Below are 25,312 nucleotides of genomic sequence, written 5' to 3'. Positions count from 1 at the left end.
TCTTTGAAAGCTGAAAATCAATCATGTATTATTGGTCCCTATATATTCATGATTCCATCTCAGCGTCCCCTTGTCAATGTTCTAATTTATGATGGCGACAAGCATTTCTGTCGGATGGTGATTCTGACATGGGTCAGGTCAGCCGAATTCATGGCGCAAACGAAACTTGAAAATGACTATACAAATACCTTTTCCATATAGAATATGATTTTTCTTTAGCATAAATTGTATCAAGGTCTTTTTCTTTTTCTTTTTCACCTTGGAGTACTAGTTAGACCTTTCTAGATGAAATATAAATTCATTGCGGTATATATTTTTTGCTATATTTTTAATAGAAATAAATTAACTATTATATTGAATATAACATCGCTAAAAAAACATTTTAAAATATATATATATATAAGAAAATTTTTAGAGCGGAAATCGGGATCGTAAAATCTCAAACTAAATAATGAACTCTAGCCAAGAGCCACACCAAATATCACTTTTTTACTATAGACAAGCAACCTCAACAGAGCATTGGGCGAGCAACTCATTTGTGCCTCTAGGATGCAACCTGGTTTTTTTTTTAAAATTTAGGACATTATACAACATGTTAAAAGTTCAAACACACATGTAGCTTGTGTCTATAATGCAGAAGCACGCTGCTATCATTTAGGCACTCCATTTTATTGTATGATGGGGTACTCTACTGCCTTCATTTTAATTTCAGGTCCCAACTCTCTCACTTTCTCTTCATTTTTACGGGTAAATTGTTTGGATGATACTAAAATTTTATCACTTATATTTAAATAGTATAAATTTTTTATTTTAATATCATATCTATTAAATTTGTTTTCAATTGAAACCTATTAAAATTTTGATGATTTTTTTACTAATGTAGCAGTCGATAATCCACCTAAATACGACATTAATTAATATATCACTTACCAACTTCACTTTTTAAATATAGTCCGCAAAGTGGATTTCACCAATTGTAAATGGTAAATCTTAGGATTATTTACTTCTTCTAGTATTCTCTTTGTTGATTATGTTTAAAGAGTGCAGCCAGCAAGTGATATATTAATTAGTATCATGTTTAACAATATTGTCACTATATTAATAAAAATCATTGGAATTCTAATCAATATCATCAATTAAAAAGTAAATAATGGATACTAAAAGAAAATAAATTAAAAAAATTAATACCGGTAGAATATAAGTGGCAATTTTAATACCATTTGAGCATTTTATCCATATAAATATTAAGTACAAATTTCAAATTCTCTTATTTTTTTTAAATTATTACAAAAATTATTATTTTATTTTAACAACTGAATTTACATTGATATCAAATAATATAGTACGAAACATAACTTATGAAACAAAATTTAAAGCAAACAATTTGTTAGTCTGCTAAAATATGAGAAGAAATCCTCAAATAATTTCCTTAATAGATACATCAATGGTGTCAATATTTGATTGATAAGGCAGACAAATTCTAGTTTAACATCTATGTATCGGGTAAGAAACTTATAGGTGGCAAAATACTTTCTCAAAAGTTTTAATGCAGCCGGATATTTAAATAATTTGTTAGTTTGCTAAAATATGAGAAGAAACACAAACTAAGGAATATAAAATCGTCAAATAATTTCCTTAAGAGATATATGAAGGATGTAATTATTTGATTGATAAAGCGGACTAATTCTAGTTTAACATATGAGGTCATCTGTATATTTTGAATGCATATTCTTCTAAAAATAAACCGTTTAATTTTTAAAAATAAAATGCAAAATGAAATGGTCCATTTTTAATCAAGATGTAAATTAATGATTTTAAATAAAAAGAAAGGGAAATTATAATAGATAATGACACACAATAACATAGTAGAATAAAAGAAAAGTTGGTTGCCTATTATGGAGATAACAAAGAATGGAAAGGTCCCTATTCCCGCCGCTAATTATCATAAAATGTAATTTACTTTACGTCTATGATATAAAATAGTATTGCATTATCATCATCACCACCACCAATTGGAATTCTTTTCTTCCTAAAATTCACCAATTGGGAATTTTTGCTTTACAAAAAGGTTGTGGATACTTCTTTTTTTTTCTTTTACATTAATCATTTATTCAACAAAAGAATTAGTGTAAAATTAAACTTCAATAAATAAATAAACAAAAGGGAGCCGCAAATCGAATGGTGCCTGATTTTAGATGAGGAAGCCCGAATTTTAGTGGGCCTTTGCCTGTTTTGCCTTTTGATATTGTTCATTTGATCAAATCATGTTGGAACATATTCAAATTCATTTTAGTTTTCTTTCTTATTTTCATATTTTTTAATAAATTAGAAATACATAACAAATTAAATATATAATCTTTAAGGAAACAGTCACATTCAGTGTGTTCAGATTATAGGCATTTTAGATTTGATTTATTTTTAATTCATTATTTTAAGTCATAAGATGGATAGCTTTTGGCATTTATTTTTGAGTTTTTATATTTTATTTTGTCATGATGTATTTGTTTCATTTTACATTTTAATATTTACTGAATTCTTTTCATTATATTTTTAAATTTTTTTTTAAAAACTGGCCATTTATATTATTTATATAATTAGATTTTAGCTCATCTAATACTGAATTTTTAAAATTCTGTTCGGCGATGTGGCGGTGGCCAAACCTGATTTTTATAAAACTTTGTTGTTTTTTCCTAAGAAACAGGCATGTTGATTTTTTAAAAATAATTTATAAAAATTACTAAATAATAATTTTTTTTTTCAATTTCTTAAAAAGTCAAGAACATTTATGATATATTTACTTATAGAAAATTATATCAATTTTTTAAATAAAAATATTTACTTGTATTATTCTTTTAACATAAAAATAAAAAAAAATTCGTGTTTTCAAAATTATAACTAGATTTGAAAAAAATTTAATATATTTTTTATATAAGAAAATAATTTATTTTTAAACCAAAACAATGAGTTTTAATTCTATTTATTTTTATATTTAAAATATTATTCAAATAGAAAATAAAAAAAATCCATTTAATAATTTATGAAATTTTAGAAATATAAAAAAAATATTTTTATAAAATAATTAGAAAATAGAAATAGACAAAATTCTCTTTTAAGCCAGAAAACATTGCAAATTGAGTTTGGCAATAGCGAGTTCCATAAAGACAGTATATTTTTCTAATATAAACACAAATTTTATGTGAATTATTCCAATTAATATTTCTTTAATGGTTAGAGTTGTTTATAAAACTATACAACGGGGCTAAAGAACATAAAAGGAATAAAACGTCAAACAGAACATATTCTTTTTTTCTCACCAATTTCTTTCTTTTGTTTTCTACTTTTTTTTTTTTAATTATTTCTTAAGAAATTTGTTTGTTAATTTTATTTTCCGAAGAAGCTCCATCAAACAGTACTTATTCCTTTTGCTTTTGCGTTTTTTCTTTCTTGGAAAACGAAGGTTTCTATCAAATTGGAGCTTCTTTTACTTTCTTTTTCTCCTTACCTTTGATTTTGCTAAAATTTATATCAATGGATCATAGCATCTTGATGCATAGTTTAACTTTTTTAAAATATTTATATATTACAACTATTTATTAATATTTAAAAAGATTTATTAAATTTTTTTATGTTAATTGTAAGATGATCGTAAGTTATTAGATTTTATATTATTATTATTATTAAAAAATACTTATATCATATTTATGACTATAAGAGAAATTATTCTATTACTGATAAAATATGAAAATGAGACTTAATATATTACTAGTAGTTGATGGTTTATAGTTAGTACTGATAGCTAATATAATTAAGTGTTTGATAAATATATTGTTAATTGTTATTTTTTATATGTTGAATATAAACATCAAATGATTGTCTTTTCTTTTTCTATAAGATATATATATTACATTTTATCGAATAAGTTAAAAATATAATTGAATTTGTCTTTATAAATCTATACTTGTTTATTTGTAAAATGTAGATACTAAAAGTATCATATGTTGTTTATATTATTTTTGTAATAAAATGTAAATATAGGAAAAAAATTGTCTTCATTATATATATTTTTTTTAAAAAGAGAGAATATAATTTTTTTATTCATGGTACTATATTTAATTTTTTTATTAATTTAAAATTATTATAGCTGATTAGATATAAAGTATTAATTTTCTAAATGGATAATTGATTACTTTTAAATATACAGCTTTTGATGAATGTTTGAGATTAATACAATAATATAAAATATTTATTAATTAATTCTAGTATTATATGAATTAATACTATCAATATAATTGATATTATTATTTTTAGAATTAAAAACTTATTATATAATTAAAAAGTTTATTTATTATTCAATATAATATTAAAAATATAAAATTTTGATAAATTAAAATTATTATTCAATTAAAATTTAATTTATTAGTTAATAATATATTAGAATATAATTAATAAGTAATTTTAGAGGATGAATTAGTATTATTATCTAATTAGCAAACTATTTATTTATTAATATAATATTTTATAAGATTAATATCCTATTTTTATAACTAGAGTCAGGTATTTAATTAGGAACTTGACTTATTAATCAATAAATTAATATAAAAATTATAAAATTACACATAAACTTAAATTTTATGTGTCAAAATAGAAATTTGATATATATATCAAAAATTCTATTTAAAAATTAATATCAAAAATTCTATTTAAAAATTAATATTATATATATATAATATTACTAATTTAATGTACTTAAAGTCATAAAGTCAAATGATCTTTTATCGAACATAAAATTTGTTTATTTTTTAGAATGAAATTACTAATTATTATAAGAGTAATAACTAAATTTAGTATAATTATTTTTAATATTTCAAAAATAATTAATTATTATTATACTTACTTTAATTTCTAATATAATTTAGTTTTAAAACTTTTTAATATTTTAGAAACACTTGTCCTCTAAGGCCACATTATCATTTGAAGCAACTGCAATAAATATAAATTTATAGTTAGAAATATTTATTATATTATATTATTTTTAATAAATATTAAAACTAAATTATGCTAAAGATGAAAATTTTATTTAAATTTTTAAATATTAATATTAAATTATTTTAATACTTGAAAAGTATAAAATTAGATTACAATTTTATTTATTAATTTGACTTTTAACTATATTTAAATAAAATAAAATAATAATTAATTTTGCACCGCTGATTTCGCGGTAGATAACTTCTCGATGCGCGTGCCAAAGCCGTGTCCTCCTTTGATCTTTCCCTTTTTCTTTTTCTCTCTGTTTTATTTCTGGAAGATTTTTCTTTTTGTTTTTATTTACACTTTTATTTATTCATTATCTTTTAGTTCATAGTGATTTTCCGAGCTAATAATGTGTCAGACTCGTTAAAGGATTCACGTTTGAACGTGCGAGATCAAGTATATTTTCGAAAGATGGCTGTTATGAGAATGCCCATATCTCATGTTCTAATTACGTGCATGCCCTCTCATTATTTTTCTTCTCCTCTTTCTTAAGCTAAGAATAAAAAGTGAAAAAAAATTAAATTTTAAAAATAGTAAAATCTAAGTGTAATATATAAAACGTCCAAAGAAAAGTGTAATATATAAAAAAAGTCTTTTTCAATCTTTCAAACAAACATAAGTTCAATGTTATTTCTTTTTTCAATTTTTTTAATTCGTGGTTGAAGCCATTATTAAAATCTTTCTTCTTAGTTAATAATATGTGTGTTTTTATCACTAATAAAAAGTAATTTTACAATTTTATTATTTTCTTTTCATTTGCATTCTTCATTTCGTTATTTTTCTTAATAGATAATCAATATTTGTATGCGTGATTTCTTCTGTTAAACACTAATTATATTAATAATTTATTTTAACCAGTTTTCTATAGTTAAAATACTTTAGCATGAATATAATTATTAATTATTTATAAATATAAAACTAAATTTTTAATAAAATTGAAGAATTTTAAAACCCTAATAAACTCGACACTTTAAAATATGGTCTGCTATAACATTTAATATTATTAATAATTAGTGAAAATAAAGTTTCGACCTCAAAAAGTTTGAGTGTATAGAACTTTAAGAAAAATATGTACACATTGGCAATGTTGAGGGTACATTTTGGAATTATATAGAATGATGTTAATCAAGTCATGTGAAAGCATAAAAGCATTACCATTTAGTACTAACAAAAATGTAGTCACAAGCTTTGCCGCTTGTTTTCCATGGAATCGAAAGATTCTTATTGTATGGTTTTGGGCTCCGCTTGTTTCGCAAAAAAAAAAATAAAAGAAAGCTTCGCCTCGGAAGACTATAGGGATATCTTTTTCGGAAATATTTTTTGAAAAATATATTTTATTTTTGAGCAAGTTATTTCTTTCTTTTTTAAATAATGAAAACACTATTGAATGTCTATAAGTCATCAAAATTATATAGTAAATTTAAATTAAGTACAAAATTATAAAAAAATAATATAATTTTTATCAAAAAATATATAAATGAAATGTTAAAAGTCTCTTATAATTTAATTAAAATTTAAAATTTAAACTTTTCATATATAGCTGCATTAAACTTTTTTTTAAATATTTTAAAACATGTAAAGATTATATCAGAAAGTTCTAAATTAACTCTCTCTCTCTCTATATATATATATATATATATATATATATGACAACAAGCAAATAACCCTTAGTGAGTTTTATAATTGATACATATTTAGATAATTTTTATACAAGTTGCTTTATTATTTATAAGTTTGTAAAATTTCAAAAGTGATTTTTCCTTTTAAAAAGAGCAAGTCATTTTCCTTAAAAGCGATGTTTTAATTAAAAAAATAATATTTTATTGACTAATGTATCAAACATAAGAACAATATAGGAAATATATATATATTTTAAGAAAAATATATATTTTCGACAATTATTTTCTGCTAATTAAAGGGTTAGAAAGTTGAGCAATCGCATATGAAAATAATTTGAAAACTTTGTGATGGTTTTTCGCCCCCACCTTACTCCAACTCAAACCCACCAATTAGACAATCACATAATACTTCTTCCCCTTATTTCATTTTCTTTATTTCTCTGAATCCATGAATCCATTTTTAATTGTTTCTATGGTTAAGTTGATGTATTGTGATGTTCTATTATATTCTCAGTAAATAAAGAGCCTAATACTTTTATAAAATTCTCTTTTATTTATTTATTTATTTTCACTTATTAATTATTTCTCTTGAAAAAATATTCTAACTGCCACTTCTATAGATATTTTATTATTAAATTTACATTTTTTATTTCATCAAATATACTAATTTTTTTTATTATATTTATGAGTTTAGTAATATATATATATAAATATTAAATCAATAATTGGTGGACTACTTAATAGAAGTAATATTGATTTCCCTGTAATTTCGATAAAAAGAATTAATTCAATATTTTAGGCTTTAACCTGCGTGTTAAGATATCTTAAAAAAAAAAAAAAAAAAAAACAGGATCACAGAAATAAAAAAAGTCAATGGTAAGAGTCGTTTTCAATGTCTATGTTTTTTTTTTTTCCCAAAAATGTTTCTGTTCAATAACCAAAGAAGAAGAAGACCTATTCGTCGCCTAATCTAACTAAAAATCCTTACCCTTACATATTACCCTTATTTCCTAGTATAATTACCCATCTTACCCCTCGTTGATATCCGCGTCTGGGCCCACTTCTTCTCGCTATAAATATCAGAGCTGCAAAATCCCATCTTCGGCAATTTTCACGAAAATCAAAGTCCAAATCCGTCAGTTTAATTTATTTTATTAGAGAAATCGATTTTTGTCTCGTTTTTGTTTGTTTTTTTTGTTTTGGGCGAGAAAGTTAGTATTAAAGAGACTCGTGGAGGCTTTGTTCGTGCGATGCGTGGAGGACAGGTGACACAATAGAGAAGAGAAATGGCGAGATCTTGTATTTGCTGTAAACTCCATGTTCTTCAAATGGCGGATCTCAACTCTTATAAATTCCTAACCGTTTGATTCATCCCTGTGCTCTCGCTTTTTATTTTTCCTTCCGATTCTGTACATATTGAGGTTTCAATTCAATCTCTCTCTTACGTATTTATATATGCATATAATCTACTCGCATTGCATCAATCTGATATATTCATGGTGTTGTTGATTGCAGAAAATGGCGACGACGACGACAGAGGTGGCGAAGCTGCTGTACATAGTAGTGGTGGATGCAGAGGAGAAAGGGAAAGAGTCATTTAGATACACGCGTCCTGTTTTGCAAAGTACTCTGCAACTCATGGGATGTAAAGCGCGTCACGCTTTTAAGGTATAATAATACATTTTTATAATATTCAAGTTTATAGATACGTTACCTATAATCTCTGATCTCTGATAATTATGATGTTATAATTATTACTTTTAGAATGTTATTTTGTTGTTCGATCTGCTCTCTGGAAGTCTTGAATTTCAGCTTCTCATATATTTTTCTTAATCACTAAAAGCCTTGTCTTAATTAATTATCGATTCATTTTTTTTTCTTACAAAGTTAATTTTTTTTTTTCCATTTTTCTCAGTGTAGTTTTTCTTGATAAGAACGACCTCATTTTATCTTAGAGTGCTTTAAAAATTTGGTTAAACCATTTGAACTAGATTGTATTATGTAATTCACACATTGATGGCATTGCTAAGTCTTTGAATTTTCATAATTAAATACATAAATGGCATGGTTGATCTGATGCTTTCATACATTTACTGCATTCATTTTATTTTGTTTTATTTTATTACCTCTTTTACTTGAAAGGGATCTGGTAACTACAATTGTTTGAAATGTTAAAAGCATTTTTAGATTTGACTAATGTGTTTTATGCTGCTTTAGGGATAATTTTATTTTCTTTTTCTGGTCCTATTTTCTTTTTTAATTCTACGAGAGAAATCTAAAAGTCATATGCTGGCATGATTGGTCTTCCATTTTATGTATCTCTAATCTTAAGGCTCTGTTTGTTTCGCTGAACAATTTTTTTAAGGAAACATGTTTTTGAGGGAAAATAAATTGCACAGTTTCGTTGCAACACTGAAAGACTCCGCTATTTCATTGTGGAATTTCTTTGGGGAAAAAAATGTACTTTTCTTTCATTTAGCTAGATTATAAATTTTTTTTGGATATTTAGACCTCATATTCTCTTATTTATAGCTTGATGGGAGAGAGAAGTACACAGAAAGGGGGTTTGGTTTTTCTTCTTTTTTTTTTGGTGGGGTGGGAGGTGCAGTTGGTGGTGTGTGTGTGTTTAAATTATAGCTATTGGTAATGGCTGTTGACAGTTAGAGATTGTGGGTAGACTAATGAGTTAGTGTCTATGCAGTTCTGCTGTATGCTTTCACCCTTTTTTTTTTTTTTAGTTTTTGAACATCCAAAAGATTACTTCCTATGTGAAATGAAAATGGGAAGTCACTTTTTTTTTTCAACTGGTATAGCTTTCTCTTTGCTCGGATTATCTTTCTGCTGGCTAATTCTCCAGAGTTCCTTAAATGCTAGAAAAGAAAAAAGGGAAAAGAGAATTAATAGAAAGAGTGTACATAGAACAAAAGAAGCGAAAGATTTCATTCAGAAATCAGTATCACTTATTGGAAATTAATGTTCCATGTGTTGTGATATGCTGTTCTGTCAGGTGAATTTCTTTTTTAGTTTTGGTAATCTATTTTCGTTACTTGATACTGCTGTTGACTAGCCGATGGCCATGTCTTTTTTACTGAGTATCCTCTTTCTTTCCTTTTCAGATTAGCCAAAGGGTTTTTGAACTGATGAGAAGTGAATCTTCAAGCGATGCCCTACTTCCAAAACTGGAGGTGACTGGAGTTGATATTTCTAAAGGAAATGAGTGGAAGGAATTCAGTACCAAGTCTTTACCATTTGAGTTGTACAAAAGGCGTACAACTGTAATTGTTAGAAGAGAAGCCTTCTTAAATGTTGTTTGTGAATCTCTCACCGAATACAAGTATGTGGGTCCTAACCAGAGGGCAGACTTGGTTTTGGCATGCAGGTAAAGAGAAAAATCTTGTACCTTTTCTTAATTTTATTTTCATTTACAGTTGGGCAACAACTACACTAGTGATTCTTGGTGTGCTTGGGTTTGCATAGTGTATTTGATTCTGTCTTCATGGAGATTTTCTAGGACAATTGTTGCTGCATGTGCACTATTACAAGTCTTAATGGCTTAGGTAATCAATTCGTTTTAAGGGTTTAATGGCTTCTTGAGTTTTGTTTAGGAGTGTAGTACGAAGGCTTAGCTTGCAGAATCCCTTTAGCATTGCAGGACATGAAGGCACAAAACTTTTACGGGTTTGGAACCCTAAGTTGGGGAATGATTTATTGTCAGTATGCACACAGACAGCAATTAGTAGTGATGATATAATTGTGTAATTAATTATTTTATTCTGATAGTCTGTTTTGTCTGTTCCTCTTTGGTTTTCTTCTTACCCATTTCATGTTATTTATCTTTTCTGAATTCTCTGTTCTATGAGATACTTTGTTTGTGTGGCAGAATCAGAGAAAGGAAGGAATCTGTAACTGTGCTGTTGTGTGGAACTAGTGGTTGTGGCAAATCTACTTTGTCTGCCTTGCTGGTATGATATCCTTCACTGCAAGCGGTATTCTTGTATTGAAGTTGAGACTTGGAGGGTTTATGATTTTTGTCCTCAAAATTAAGTTTATGCCTCCATTTATTTGCATAATGTAGAGTGTTTGCCATATTTCATGCAGGGTAGCAGGTTAGGAATTACAACAGTAATATCTACTGATTCAATTCGGCACATGATGAGGAGCTTTGTTGATGAGAAGCAGAATCCTCTGCTCTGGGCTTCAACATACCATGCAGGGGAGTATTTGGATCCTGTGGCAGTTGCTGAAGCGAAAGCTAAAAAGAAAGCAAAAAAGTTGGCTAGCATTCCAAATGCACGACATAAGGATGAAGAGTATGATGGTTCTACTATGGTGAAAGCTGACAGTCAGGCCCCAGATATGGGTTCCAGTATTACCGAATTGATTAGTCCTAAACAAATGGCAGTTGAAGGATTTAAGGCACAAAGCGAGATGGTGATTGACAGTCTTCATCGTCTAATCACTGCGTGGGAAGAGAGGAAAGAATCAGTGGTTGTTGAGGGTGTTCACTTGAGCCTTAATTTTGTGGTAAGTGAATTCCTTGAGCATTCATTTTTTTCTTAGATGTCTTCCTTTTAGGAAGTATTTTCTTAATCTTATCCTTATATGCAGATGGGGCTTATGAAGAAACATCCTTCAATCATACCATTCATGATATATATCACTAATGAAGACAAACACTTGGAACGATTTGCTGTTCGTGCAAAGTATATGACATTAGATCCGGCTAAAAATAAATATGTAAAGTATATAAGAAACATCAGAACGATTCAAGATTATCTTTGCAAACGGGCTGATAAACATCTAGTCCCCAAAATTAACAACACGAATGTTGACAAGAGTGTGGCAGCCATTCATGCAACAGTTTTCAGCTGTCTTCGCAGGCGTGAGACAGGGGAGCCACTTTATGATCCTACCACACACACTGTTGCTGTTGTTGATGAGGAGTATAGGAACCAATGTGCTGCCAATTCATTGAGCTCCAAAGGAATGTTTCAGCTTATCCAGAGGAAAGGTTCTTTTAGGCATCTGATGGCTCTTGTTAATACTGACGGGTCTGTGGCAAAGGCTTGGCCTGTTGATACTGTGGATAGTAGTGGAAAGCCTGTATTGGGCTATGGAATTGACAATTGTATAGGGATCCCTATGTATGGTCCATTGCAGATCGGTAAGGCTGAACCAGTTAATCTCCAGTTTGGGCATTTTGGGATCAGTGCTTGGCCAAGCGATGGTGGCACAAGTCATGCTGGAAGTGTTGATGAATCAAGGGCTGATTGGACTGATACTGGAAGTAAATATCACTCTTCTTGTTGTAGTTCACCTCGGATGTCTGATGGACCTTCCAAAGAGGTACTTGTGAATACAATCTATCATTATTGCCTGAAGATGTTTTTCTGGGTCTCAGAAAAGGTGGCCGGTTACATTTAAGAGAATATAGAATGAAATTAGAGAGAAATTAGTAGTATAGTTGTCTTTATTTGCATTAAGATTAAATTCTATAGATTTTATTAAATGCTGATTTTGTCTTCACTTTTACAGCTGAAGGAGGAACAGTCAGTGCATGGCAGTGATGAAGAAGTTGACGACCCACCAGAGGTGGACAGTGATGAAGATTTTAGTGATGATGGAGATCAACACGTGCATGAAGAGGTACGAGTCAATGTTTTATTAAGTAGCTCATTGGGTCATCTCAGAATCTGAGAGTTCATTGCTGAAACTATCTGGAGTTTTGTTGTATACAGCTGGCCATCTTCCCAAAGAAAAATATAATAAAGTGCATGAACTTTATAAAGATCCATATTTAGGTCTATTTTGGTTGAAAAGCTATTTAGGACAACAAAGTTATTTTTCTGGTTTATGAATGTAATATATGCGTTTTAACTCTACAAAATCAAATATAGCTGAGAGCTTAAGCTTAATTCTTTTATAAGCTCTTTTAATTCCTATTGAACAGATTGGCTCAGTTGATGAGGAGTCTACGAAATCTGATGAAGAGTACGATGATTTGGCAATGCAAGATGTGCAGGAGAATGGCTATTGGTCAGATGATGATGATGAGTCCAAAGATAAGGTGGCCCCTATTTCCGGCGGCCGGTCAAGCCCTCTGAAAGGAGATAAGTACATGCAGAATCTAGACCGCTTTCTGAGGACTAGAAGTGAGCCACTGGCTGAGCCATTATGCGCTTACTCTTCTCTGCTTGCGGAAAAAGGTGGGAGGAGAATGTCCAACTCTGGCAGTGGCAAAATGAGAAGACGCTCCCTAAGCATTCCTGCCATTGGGAAACATGGGTCGGAAGTTGCCGGTCCCATTCTCTCTGGAGCTCCACATAGATAGTAGAACGATTTTGTGCTAACTACTGCTTTTCTCGGTTCTTTAACGTGTAGTTAGTTGTGGGTTATCTGGCGATCAATCCATCCTTTTCCATAGTGATTGCAGTTGCACGACTTGGATTGGCTTGATTTTGTATGTTTAATTTTTCGTTTCTTTTTGGGTGTAAGAAATCAAGCAAGTGGAGAGGTTTCAAAATTTAATGGCACAGATAGATTGGTAGGGAGCCAGCAAAGTTTAGTAGATGTAAATAAACCAGTATGATGAACAGTTGGGTCATTGTTTTCGTCTGCATCTAACATAGCAGTCTCGTTGAATCCATAATTCTAAGCATTTGACGAAAACTTCACAAGGACGTGTTACATTGGATGTATTTATATGTTCAGCTAAAAGGATACTAACTAAGCTAATGTGCATTATCGACAGAACTGAGTAGAGGTTTTTTAGCTGTGTTACTCTTTTGTGCCTTTAAGAAAAACATTATGATAGATCTTCAGATTCCCCTGAGGTAAGGCAATGATCCATTGCGGAACTGCCGGGTATGGATTTAACAATTTTTTAAGGCAAAAGAATGTTTTACCTTAAGACATATCTATATGTGCAATATAATCTATAGAAATCTTTAAGCATACCTCTCTCCTACCTCTTAAATCAAAATGAAATAAACAGGTGAGAAAAAAAATAGATACCTAATGCTCCTGTCAACATTGCAGGGCTATTTTACCATGCCGCAACTTTAAAAGACTAGTCATTACGAATACAGATCATTGTTCGATCTTAAAGCATCTCTAGCAACAGAATGCATTTCTGTCACTTGAAGAATACATAGATGACTCATTTAGAATGAAATCATTTTGAAACATGTAACACATGTATGGAAGTGTAGTCACAAGCTTAAAGAGGGAATTTTTTGTGGCCATTATTGTCTTTTCACTTGAAGTTGCTACCTTCCATTTGTAGCATGCACTTCTGGACCAGAAAATTCAGTCTAATCACCCCCAGTAAAATTCTTCATCTGACCATGTTTCCTGTACTAAATCTATATTTTGGATGCACAAGCTGAGTTTTAGCAGCACTTTCAGGTAATTGAGCTGAAAAGATGACCAAAATAATTTAATGAGCCTGTTCTGATTCAACATTTACAACGTCTGAATTATCAGCTAAACTATAGAGTATGGCGCGGCTGTCAGTGGAGTTCCAAAAATCTCAACGTACTTTAATGCTTCATCAGAATTTCCTTCCCCTCGACAACCTAAATCCTTTTCATTTCTGCATCAGCAGCTTGGGCTACACCTATTCATATACAGAGATCTCATGAAATAATTGAATCCTTCCTCTCTTTCTCAAGATGCATCAACGAGAATATTACTTTCCAGCACATAATTTTCCATAGGTGACAACTTGACATGAGCATGGACAGTTATTTTCCACTATCATCAGTATGTTCTGAGCTTCACACAGGCTCCTTTCTCCTGGAACCTATTCCCTGAAACAGCCAGAAAGTTGGAACAAAAGAGTCACCATCTCCACCAAGTTCCTTTATCTGCATCATGGGCCCAGCAGAGTTTAACCTAATCATCTCTGGTCTCATCTTTTCAACCATATGTTCAATAGCATTAATGCCACTTTAAACCAGGTTTCCATCATCAATTGTAGTCAACTTTTCAGGGCTTCCACCCCTTCTAACCATAATATTTACCAACTGCTTCGCTTCCTCAAATCGCTTTAGCTTCAATAGGTCACCTACTATTTTGCAACACTTGTATGTATCAGCATCAAATCCTCTCATCTCCATCTGAAGTTGTAATTCAAAAGCTTCATCTACCATTCCCTTGTTGCAATATCCATCAATCAATTTATTGAACATAACCTGATCTAGCTCAATTCCTTTGCTCTGCATTTTACTTACATAAACCATTGCGATCTCCATCTTTCCAGCATCGCAGATGCCATTTATTAGTGCCCATAATGTATCAACATTTGAGCTAACACCTCTACTGGTCATCTTGTCAAATAGTGAAAATGCTCTATCTATTAAACCTAGCTTACAGTACCCATTTAATATCAGATTATACATGTGGGTATCTGCTTTCATATCTCTATGATGCATCTCCAAAATCAATTTCTCAGCTTCTTGAAATTTGCCAAAGCTAGTGTACCCATCAACTAAAATTTTATATGTATTAACATTAAATGCCTCTCCTTCCTTTTTCATCAAATCCAATATAGAAGCTAACTCATTGAAATTCCATCTTCTAGCACAAGCATTTATCATTACATTATATGTTACAATGTTAGGTTTAGTTCCACTGGTCACCATTTTCTGCACCAATTCTCTACACCTCTTAATCTCTCCAGTCTCACACAACACATCAACCACAATGGTCAATGAATAGACAGAAACCTCAACACCGGATTTTATCATCAAATTAAAGAACTCAAGACTTGACCTTATTTGGTTTTTTCTCTTAAGTGCAAGCAAATGCATAGTACAAGTTCTCTCATCAATCTCAATTCCATTATTCTTCATGTGATCAAAAGTCTCAATAACTTGACCAAACTTTTTATTATCAGAGTAGACCTTAAGCATTAAATTGAATAACTTTGCTATAACTTTTGGCTCCAAACAACAACAATGCTCAATAGTAGAAGCTAAAAGAGGAAATGGATACCTGTGATAATCCTCAATTGACACAGATTTTAAAAGATTCTCTGCATCAGAAAACTTTCGCGCCTCTAAAAGCCTGGAGATTAGAGTCAAATAGGCTTGAAGATCAGGTTCAAATGAGATTAAAGATTGATTTTTTACAATAAAATTGAAGAAACATAAGCATTTTAATGGATTGTGAAGTGGGTTTGATAGAATTTGTTGTAGTTTTGTTGGATTGAGATCTGAAAGAACTGTAGAAGAAGGGGAAATTAGGGTCTTAGAAATGGAGTAGGGAATTCCTTGATAGGGTTTTGAAAGGTGAGTTCTTTTCACAGTTTTTAGGGTTTTCAGAAAGTTTTCGATTGACATTTTTGTATTGAAGAACTTGAATTGGGCAGATTGTATGATTGGATTGTGACACGGAGGATAATAATTTGGATGAAAGAAAATACAAAAAGAAAAAAAAATCTAAAACATACATCTCGATCTGATAGAATTAATCATATTTCATAGAAACAACTTTTTTATTGCCTTCTTTAAATATAACTGGTTAATCTTCTAAGGAACATGTTTGCTTTGATCGTTCTGAGCAGATACTTTTTGATGTGATAAAAACATTGATTTAACAAAAATATTTTGAGAATCAAGGAGAAAATTACCTTTTAATTATTCACAACACAATACGTCATCATAGAAACTATGAAAAATTAGAATTATTATTTTATATCAACTTTTCATATTTAGTTTAAAAATAATTATTTACTCGTATATTTTATATTAATTTATATTATTTGAACATAAAGATAAATGTATAAAAATATATAATTCTTAATAATAATAATTTACCATATTTTCAGGCTTTTTTTTAATAAAATATAATTTATTATATTATTAGAATATCTTAAAACTTTAAAATATAGAAAATTAATTTATTATATAAGTCAGAAATACAGAACTATATTTATCATTATTTTTACACTTTTATAAATGTTATACTATGAATAAAAAAGTTGATGTAAGTTTTAATATTCTAAAAGTCAAAGAGAATTAATTCTCTCCAAATATGGCACTAGAAGATCTTTCAAAGGACATTTAAATAATAAATTCTTTTTGGAATGTAATTTTTTAAATTTTTTTAGAAATTAATTATCTGTTATTTGAAGTATACTATATATTATTTAAATGTATTTTTTTTTATAAATACTTTTACATGAGATTTGCTTTGTTGATTGTTAGAATAACAATAAATAATTTTATGTTATTCTTTTAGTCTTACTATTGGAGAGAATACATATAAAATTATTATTATTTTTATAAAGTGATAGCAATAGAAAGAAAGGAAAACAAAAGAAGAAAGAAAAGACTTTCTATTTTGTGAGTACTGTGATAAAGTGGTAACAATAATATCCTTTACATATTATATTGAGTTAATTTCTTAATTCTGTGAAAAGATTATTAAAAATATTATAAAGGAAAAGAAATTATGTATTTTGCATGAATTACATATATATTCTAAAAATCATAATTTTATATCATCTAAATTCAAACACTTTAGGACAGTTTTAAGGTTGAAAACTAAAAATTACTGTGAATTAGTACTAGTGAACTGTTTATAAAAAGGATGAACATATCTATGAAATGAAATACAGCTGTTAATTTTAAGGATAATAACACCTCAATTTCTCAGCAAAGCAACATACTTTCATTGAATGGCTATAAATAATCATATTCCAATTTTAAATGGGCAACTAATTATTGATTTCATATAAATACATGCATCCCATGTTTCCATTTTCTTTAGGGAAATGTTTCCACCATTTTGACATAGCCTAATTACTAAATAAATCCTTATTTCTTTTATGTTTTTAATAAATTTATTCAATTCTTTTAAAATTTATAAAATTATTTCAATACTTATATTATTCTTTTTTATATATACTATTGAATGAAATTATCAGATGATTTTTACTGATGTGACACTGCAGACTATTAACATAACATAAAACTATGAGTTAGCAAAAGAATGCTGAGTCACTCACTACCTCAAACTCACCATTTGACCATAATTTTCCTTTGTTAAAAAGACAATGATTCCCTCTCCTCCACCATTGCCATTTTCTTTTTTTGAAGAAATTTGTATAAACTTGTATTGATAAAACAGTGATGAGTATATTACAATTCTAAGTTTATTTACAACTAATGAAGAATTTATATTGATGCTTGTATATGTCCAACGGCTATTTTCTGAGAGGGGAAAGGTAGAAGTGACCTTTCCTGCTTTGCAGAGAAGGTTGCTCCCTTTCGCCCTTGGTCAGTGATGAGAAGCCTGCACAAGCAATCCAGCTTGTGCAGTCTTTGAGACCATGCCTTCCATGTCATTATTTTTATTTTCTTTAACACTCCCCCTCAAGCTGGGTTCATATAGATTTATTGAACCCATCTTGCTGAGAATGTACTTATGACTTTGCTTGTCCAAGGCTTTTGTAAATATGTCTACCAATTGATCTTGACTCTTGACGTAAGAAGTTTCAATTTCTCCTTTTTGAATCTTTTCTTGAATGAAATGACAGTCGACTTCGATATGCTTGGTCCTTTCATGAAACACTGGGTTTGATGCTATGTGCCGAGCGGCTTGATTGTCACAAAACATTTTCATAGGCTCCATCGTTTCTACTTTCATGTCCTTGAGTACTTGCTTTACCCAAATGAGTTCGCTAGCCGTGGATGCCATCGCACAATATTCTGCTTCGGCGCTTGATCTAGTAACTACGCTCTGTTTTTTGCTTTTCCATGTCACCAAGTTTCCCTCGACGAATATACAGAATCCAGTGGTTGACTTTCTATCACAACTTCCAGCTCAATCCGCATATGAGAAACCAACTGCATTAGTGGAGCTATTTTTCTTCATCCAGATTCCCTGTCTGGGTGTTCCCTTTAGATATCTGAGGATCCGATCAATGGCTTCAAGGTGGCTGGTACGAGGAGCATGCATAAACTGACTTATCACACTAACTGCAAAAGAAATGTCAGGTCTAGTGATAGTTAAATAAATTAATTTCCCTACTAAACGCTGATAGTGTCCTATGTTGGTCAAAGGATCTCCGTCTTCTAAATTGAGTTTAGTTTTATTTTCCATTGGAGAGAGAGCAGGTTTGGCTCCTATCTTGCCAGTTTCCTTTAATAGATCAAGAGTATATTTTCTTTGAGATAGAAATAACCCTTTGCTGGACTTTGCTATTTCTATGCCTAGAAAGTATGATAATTGACCTAGATCTTTAATGTCAAATTCCCTTTTTAGACATTGTTTGACATTTTCTATCTCTTGATTATCATTCCCGGTTATTATGATGTCATCAACATATACCAAAAGAATGATGGTGTGTGTGCGAGTGTGTCTAACGAACATGGAAGAATCAGAATCACACTTATTGAAATTGATACTTAATAGAAAACAGCTGAGTTTAGCATACCATGCCCTTGGAGATTGTTTCAGACCATAAATTGCTTTCTTGAGCTTACATACCAGGGATGAGTCTGAGTTTATCTTATACCCAGGAGGAATGGCCATGTAAACTTCTTCTGCTAAGTTTCCTTGAAGGAAGGCGTTCTTGATATCCATTTGGAATAGATTCCAACCTTGATTAATTGCTACTGAGAGTAGGATCTTAACCGTGTTCATCTTGGCCACTGGAGCGAAGGTCTCTTGATAATCAACTCCGTAAGTTTGAGTGAAGCCTCAGGCTACGAGTATGGCCTTGTATCTGTCAATAGTTCCGTAACTATTGTATTTGATCTTGTATACCCATTTGCACCCCACTGGTTTTTTATTTGGTGGAAGAGAGACAACACTCCATGTGTCATTCTTTTCCAGGGCTAGAAGTTCTTCTTCCATAGCCTTACACCATTTAGGATCGGCATTGGCTTCGTAGAAGTTTGTAGGTTCAAAATGATTGGAGAGCTGAGATAGATAATTGCGATATTGGTTAGATACAATATTATATGAAATAAAATTCTGAATGGGGTACGTCACCATATGAGACACATAGTCTCTAAATTTCACAGGTGGTCTGGTTTGTCGACTGGAACGTCTCAAGGCAGTTGCTTCCTCTGAGACTTCATGAAATGAAGCTTCTTGTTCTTGTGAGTGGTTATCTCCCCCTGAAGGAATGTGTCTTGATATGTCAGGTGGCTGTGCTGGGAGTGGGCTGTGATCAAAGCTGCTAAGAGAAATATCAGAGTTAAGCGGAAAAAGAGAATGAAATTCGGCACCGGTAGGGTTGGTATAATAGGACTCATTCTCGAGAAAAGTGACATCCCGAGAGACATAGGTCTTGTGAGTCAACGGATCATAGCACTTGTACCCTTTTTGGGTAGAGGAATATCCGAGAAAAAAAGTCCTAACCGAGCACTTGTCTAGTTTGTGATGGCGAGTGATGTGCACATAGCACACGCACCCAAAGACTTGAAGGTGACCTAAATCGATTTTCCGACCTTTGAGAATTTCCAAGGGACTCATATGTTTTAAGGTGACTGAGGGAAGTCTATTAATAAGATAGGTAGCAGTCAGGAGGGCATCCGATCAAAAAGTGGAGGGAACATTATGTTGAAATAGGAGAGTACGGGTGACATTGAGGAGATGGCGATTCTTTCGCTCAGAGACTTCGTTTTGTTCGGGAGTATTGACACATGTAGTTTGGTGAGTAATGCCATGTTGTTTAAAAAAGATGGAAAATTTTGATTGATGTACTCCGTACCATTATCAGAGTGAAAAAATTTTATATGAGCATTATACTGGTTTTTGATAAAATAGTAAAATTTTTGAAATCGTGAGAATACTTCATTTTTGCCTTTTAACAAATAGAGCCATGTAGTTCGGGAATAATCATCAATAAAAGTAACAAAATATCGAAAATGATTGTATGAGGTAACGGGGGCAGGTCCCCAAACATCGGAATGTATTAATTCAAAAGGTTTTTCAGACATGCTTGAGGATAATGAAAAAGGAAGCCGTGTGTGTTTGGAAAATTTACATACATCACAGTGGCTAGAATCCAAGTGAAAATACAATAATTTGTTGAGAACATGGTCGGAGGGATGTCCTAATCTTCGATGCATAAGCATGTCTTGGGGGATTTTGGACACTAGACATTGCTAGGGAGGATCAGAAAGACAGTATAGGCTATTTTCTAGGTGTCCCTTACCAATCGTCTTTCCGGAAATTCGATCCTGAAAAAACACTGAGGATAGTGAGAAAATAACATTACAATTTAAATCGCGAGTGATTTTACCAACAGATAACAGGTTAGATTTAAATTCTGGTAAGAATAAAATATTCAAAAGAGATGAATTAAATAAGTTTGAGGTGCCATAACCCTGAATTTTAACTTGATTTATCACATCACACGCCGAGAATCTCACTCGGTAAATTTTCTTTAATTTTGCAGGATTCCAAGTCATGTGATCGTGCACTGAGTCAATAATCCAGTCATGTTGATTAGATGCGATTATTTTTAAGTGACCGAGAATTAAATTGAACTGAACTGACCCATCGGGTTGAGAGAATCCAAACCTGGGGTTCTTTGGGCCAAGGCTTGAGCCACAATGTCCTGAATTTGGGCCTGGCGGGCTTGCTGAGAGGAGGGCAGATGGGCCTAAGGTAACTGGGCCTGAGCTGAGGCTGGATTCGGCCCAGTTGAGGACATATAAGCCAGGCCTGGGCCGAGCCCAGAAGAGAAGAGCGGGCCTGGATCAGCAGTGGGGTAGGGCCGGGTCGAGCTATTGGGCCGGACTTCTGAGTCGGATCGGTGGAGCCCAGCATATGACGCCCCCGCACTCACACCCCTTCGCCTAGGGTTTTCTTTCTCCCCAAATTTTCTGCCTCCTTTCTTCCACGTTCCCGAGCCTTCCCACCCCCGGCCGGTGACCCGCTGCAGCGGTCGCAGCTGCTCGATGGCGCCGACCTCCCCCATCGATCGGGTCGCGCGTGGAGTAGGCTCTGTTGTCGGTGGTCTTTGGAATCTCGTTCATCGAGTTCCTTCTTGTTTCCTCACGCTGAATCAAGGCTATTATGGCTTCGATTGATGGCAGTTGAGGAGCGAGCAGGATCTGCGATCGCAAGCCCTCGAAGCTTGAATCCAGACTCCTCAGGTATGTGTAGATGAGATCTTGTTCCGCTCTCCTCTATAGTTCTTCCAAATCGTTTGATGGTGGGAGGTAGTTTTGTAACTCCTCCTACCTGATTAGAATTTCTGTTGAATACTCGGTTGAGCTTTTGGTCCCTTGAGCAATCTGGGACAGTTCTTGCTTTAATTTGAATATATGTGCAAAGTTGTTTTGGTGGCCGTAGAGAGTCTTTATTTTTTCCCATATTGCTCTTGATGTCTCCATAAGGATACATAACCGAGCTATTTTGCTGTCCATTACGTTGGTGAGCATGGACATGACCAAATGGTCAGATGATTGACACTCTTCTAGTTTTTCTAATTCTTCTTCTGTTGGTGCTTCTGGAATTGCTGATTTTGGCTTTTGTTTGCTGCCTGTGATGAACCCAATTTTTTTTCTTGCACTGAGGGCGATAAAAATGGATTTTGACCACTCGAAATAGTTGGGACTGCCCTGCAGCACAATATTGGTGATTTTGGTGGTTTCATTGTGAGCCATTATTTTGAGTGTTGAATTGTGATTTTTTTTTTGTGGCTTGGTAGGTGATGACTGGCTAAACCAGCTCTGATACCATGAAGAAGTTTGTATAAACTTGTATTGATAAAACAGTGATGAGTATATTACAATTCTGAGTTTATTTATAACTGATGAAGAATTTATATTGATGCTTGTATATGTCCAACGACTATTTTTCTGAGAGGGGAAAGGTAGAAGTGACCTTTCCTGCTTTGCAGGAAAGATTGCTCCTTTTCACCATTGGTTAGTGATGAGAAGCCTGCACAAGCAATCCAGCTTGTGCAGTCTCTGAGACCATGCCTTCCATGTCCTTCTTTCTGTTTTCTTTAACATTTTTCTACATGAAAAATCCAAATCCAACATAATGGTTTTCCTCCTCTTTCTCTCCCTGTTACTTCTCATCCTACCACTTCCAATTCCCACTTTAAAGGTTTTGAAGTTGAAAAAGATGGGACTGTTAAAAAAGAAACCTTCAACTCCGATTCTTTCAAAGACTTAGATCTTTTCTTAACGACGTCGTCTCCTTCTTCTATAGATCCTATATCATAAAAACTGACTTATTAATCCAAATCAGCGATCAAATCTCTTAAGATCCTCGCTATCAATAACTACTTTTGATTACTGGAATGAAGATGAATGCGAAGGTCCACCCACCTCCAAAAATCTAAAAAAATTATAAAGCCTACTACTAATAATAACCAAAGTGCAGACTAGGGCTGAGCACAGATCGGTCAAATTCGGTTATTTATAAATTACCAGTACCATACCAAACCTCGGTTATTTTAAAATTGAAGGTACCAGTATCGTACCAAACATAAAAGGATCCAATACCGTATTGTACCAATTTTACGGTTCAATACAGTTCGGTTCGGTACTATTTTCGGTTCTAAAAAATTTAAAAAATACAACTTTAATCTTATCTTTAATCAAATACATTTAGATAAAATATGATTATCAACCTAAAAAAAGTAGCATGAAAATCTGAATTAAAATTGCAATCACATTCTTGAACAACCTGTTTCGCAATTCAGTCACTTGCAAATACAATAATTCATTCAATATTCAAATACAAACTATTAAAATATATATTACTGCTAGCATAAAAATATTTTATGGATGACAGTCATTAAAATAAATAAATTTACAAACTTTATGTAGCACTAAAATAAATGTCCAAAATTAGCAAAGAAATGTTATTACCTCCCCTCAAAATTAGCACTCCACATTTAATCTTGGTACAAGGGACTCACCAATCTCAAGATCTTGAATAATTTCTACAATAAAAGTAAAAGATTACGTAACTTAACAGCATCAACAATAAATAAATATATATAAGAAGTAAAGAAATATTACCTGACTCTATGCTTCAATATCCTCTATTGATTCTTCTAGTTCGATAGGTTTATTTGAACTTTTAAGCCAATCTTGACAACAAATGAGGACCTCCGCTGTTGTAGGAAGTAAAGAACTTCAATATTGTTAAAAGAAGTTTTGACAATTTTTTTCTCAAGTTTTGTTTGATTCTTTTAAAAAAAAAATAAAATTTATAAATATAATTTAATATATTTTTTATATTTTAATATTAATTTATAATATTTTAAAAGTTAACAAATTAATTATTTCTAAATATTTAATTTTTTAAGTTTTATTAGTATAATAATATAAAAATTATTTTTATAATATTTATTTCTCAATTTTAATATTTATATAAATTAATACTTTTAGTATAATTAATATTATTATTCTTAAAATAAAAATATTATATAATTAAAAATTAATTTATTAATAAATATAGTGTAAATAATATTATATTTATATAATAATATCTTTTATAAATCTTACTAATTTATATAACTTTTTATTAAATTAAGTAATTTTTTAATTAACTTATCAAAGATTTCTAGATAGTAAATAAATTTTAAATCTAGTATTATAGTATGTATACTAGATTACTAGTATCAATATACTATGTGACATATTAATATGTAACTTATATTTTTTATAGAGTATAAAGTATATTATAATATTATAGTTATTTTTAATATGTATTATTTTTTATATTTCGATAGCAATTGCTTGAATTATATAAATGATAAATATAAAATAATTTTTTATAGAGTATATGTATTATTTTTTTAATATATGTATTATTTATATAATATAAATAATTATTTATAAATATATGTAAAAAATTCGGTTCTACGGTTTGGTCCGGATCAGTACAAGATGGATCGGTTCTGGTACGGTTACGGTACGATTTTTACTAAAAAACCAGTACCATACCGTAATAATAAAAAAATTCGGATCGGTTCAATTCGGTTATAAAAACTTTCGATTTTTTCGGTTCTGGTACTTTTCGGTACGGTTATTCGGTTTGGGCAGGAATCACCGAGATCCATGCTCAGCCCTAGTGCAGACTCATAACCACCATTAGTAGCAACAGCTGCTGCTCGTGGAATATGGCTATTCTCAACAATTTGATAGGTAAGAACCAAATTTATCAATTTGATTCTATTAACGTCAATGAATTTTTTTTGTTATAATATATAAGAAATGATACGATAAAATTAGAATTTTGTGAGATCTAATTTTGATCCATCTCTCATATTTTGATTACATTTTCAGAGGCTTCCCAAATTAACTACTATAAAGGGGCTAAAGGAAGCGTTTTTCAAATTTGATGAAGTAGTTCAAAGTGTGTGTGCTTCTCCCTATAGTGGTGATGGTGCTTATGGAGATCGGTGGTGGTGGTTTTGGTTGTATAAAATGGTGGTTGTGATAGTGGTAATTGTTTGGTAACGATGATTGGAACGGTTAAATCAAAACTCACCGTTTTGCTTAACTGGTGAGTCATTAATTTTTATTTTTTTACTAACTCAATCTTTTAAATTATTTTAATAGTCTTCGGTGCCATGTCAGTAAAGTTACTAAATTTTTTCACCAAATAATATATTTGAAAAAAATTATACATATTGGTAATATTTTGTAAGAATTGAATAAATTTATTAA

The 25,312-nt window shown here is 31.0% G+C and overlaps 2 protein-coding genes across 4 annotated transcripts; one reads left to right on the top strand and one right to left on the bottom strand.

Moving 5' to 3' along the window:
- Window positions 1–7,748: 7,748 nt before the first annotated feature.
- Window positions 7,749–13,269, top strand: LOC8273256 (P-loop NTPase domain-containing protein LPA1 homolog 1). 2 transcript variants are annotated; one of them, XM_002534162.4, is made up of 8 exons: window positions 7,749–8,071; window positions 8,166–8,318; window positions 9,767–10,029; window positions 10,531–10,612; window positions 10,749–11,174; window positions 11,259–11,996; window positions 12,186–12,296; window positions 12,601–13,269. In XM_002534162.4, exons 2-8 carry the CDS (start codon window positions 8,169–8,171, stop codon window positions 12,979–12,981), a joined length of 2,151 nt encoding a protein of 716 aa, XP_002534208.1. In that variant the 5' UTR covers window positions 7,749–8,071; window positions 8,166–8,168; the 3' UTR covers window positions 12,982–13,269. The 2 variants fall into 2 exon arrangements, with proteins under 2 accessions (XP_002534208.1, XP_048233676.1); XM_048377719.1 differs by lacking the exons at window positions 7,749–8,071; window positions 8,166–8,318 and adding an exon at window positions 8,798–9,657.
- A 370-nt stretch (window positions 13,270–13,639) lies between these two features.
- On the bottom strand, window positions 13,640–16,242 carry LOC8273255 (pentatricopeptide repeat-containing protein At2g28050). 2 transcript variants are annotated; one of them, XM_048377720.1, is made up of 2 exons: window positions 16,105–16,242; window positions 13,640–15,719 (listed from the first exon to the last, which is right to left on the bottom strand). In XM_048377720.1, coding segments are annotated over exons 1-2 (1,119 nt in total). In that variant the 5' UTR covers window positions 16,107–16,242; the 3' UTR covers window positions 13,640–14,602. The 2 variants fall into 2 exon arrangements, with proteins under 2 accessions (XP_048233677.1, XP_025015724.1); XM_025159956.2 differs by having other exon boundaries at window positions 13,640–16,232.
- Window positions 16,243–25,312: the final 9,070 nt, after the last annotated feature.

Source organism: Ricinus communis, chromosome 8, assembly GCF_019578655.1.
Source record: "Ricinus communis isolate WT05 ecotype wild-type chromosome 8, ASM1957865v1, whole genome shotgun sequence".
Lineage (NCBI taxonomy): Eukaryota > Viridiplantae > Streptophyta > Magnoliopsida > Malpighiales > Euphorbiaceae > Ricinus > Ricinus communis.
Note: the sequence above shows the minus strand (reverse complement) of the source record. Positions and strands in the feature narration are given on the sequence as shown.

Coding starts and splice junctions, on each gene's coding strand:
- LOC8273255 (XM_025159956.2), bottom strand. CDS start 15,994: ATGTCAATCGAAAACTTTCTGAAAACCCTAAAAACTGTGAAAAGAACT.
- LOC8273256 (XM_002534162.4), top strand. CDS start 8,169: ATGGCGACGACGACGACAGAGGTGGCGAAGCTGCTGTACATAGTAGTG. Junction 11,997..12,185: donor CTGATGGACCTTCCAAAGAG/GTACTTGTGAAT, acceptor TCACTTTTACAG/CTGAAGGAGGAACAGTCAGT. Junction 12,297..12,600: donor ATCAACACGTGCATGAAGAG/GTACGAGTCAAT, acceptor CCTATTGAACAG/ATTGGCTCAGTTGATGAGGA.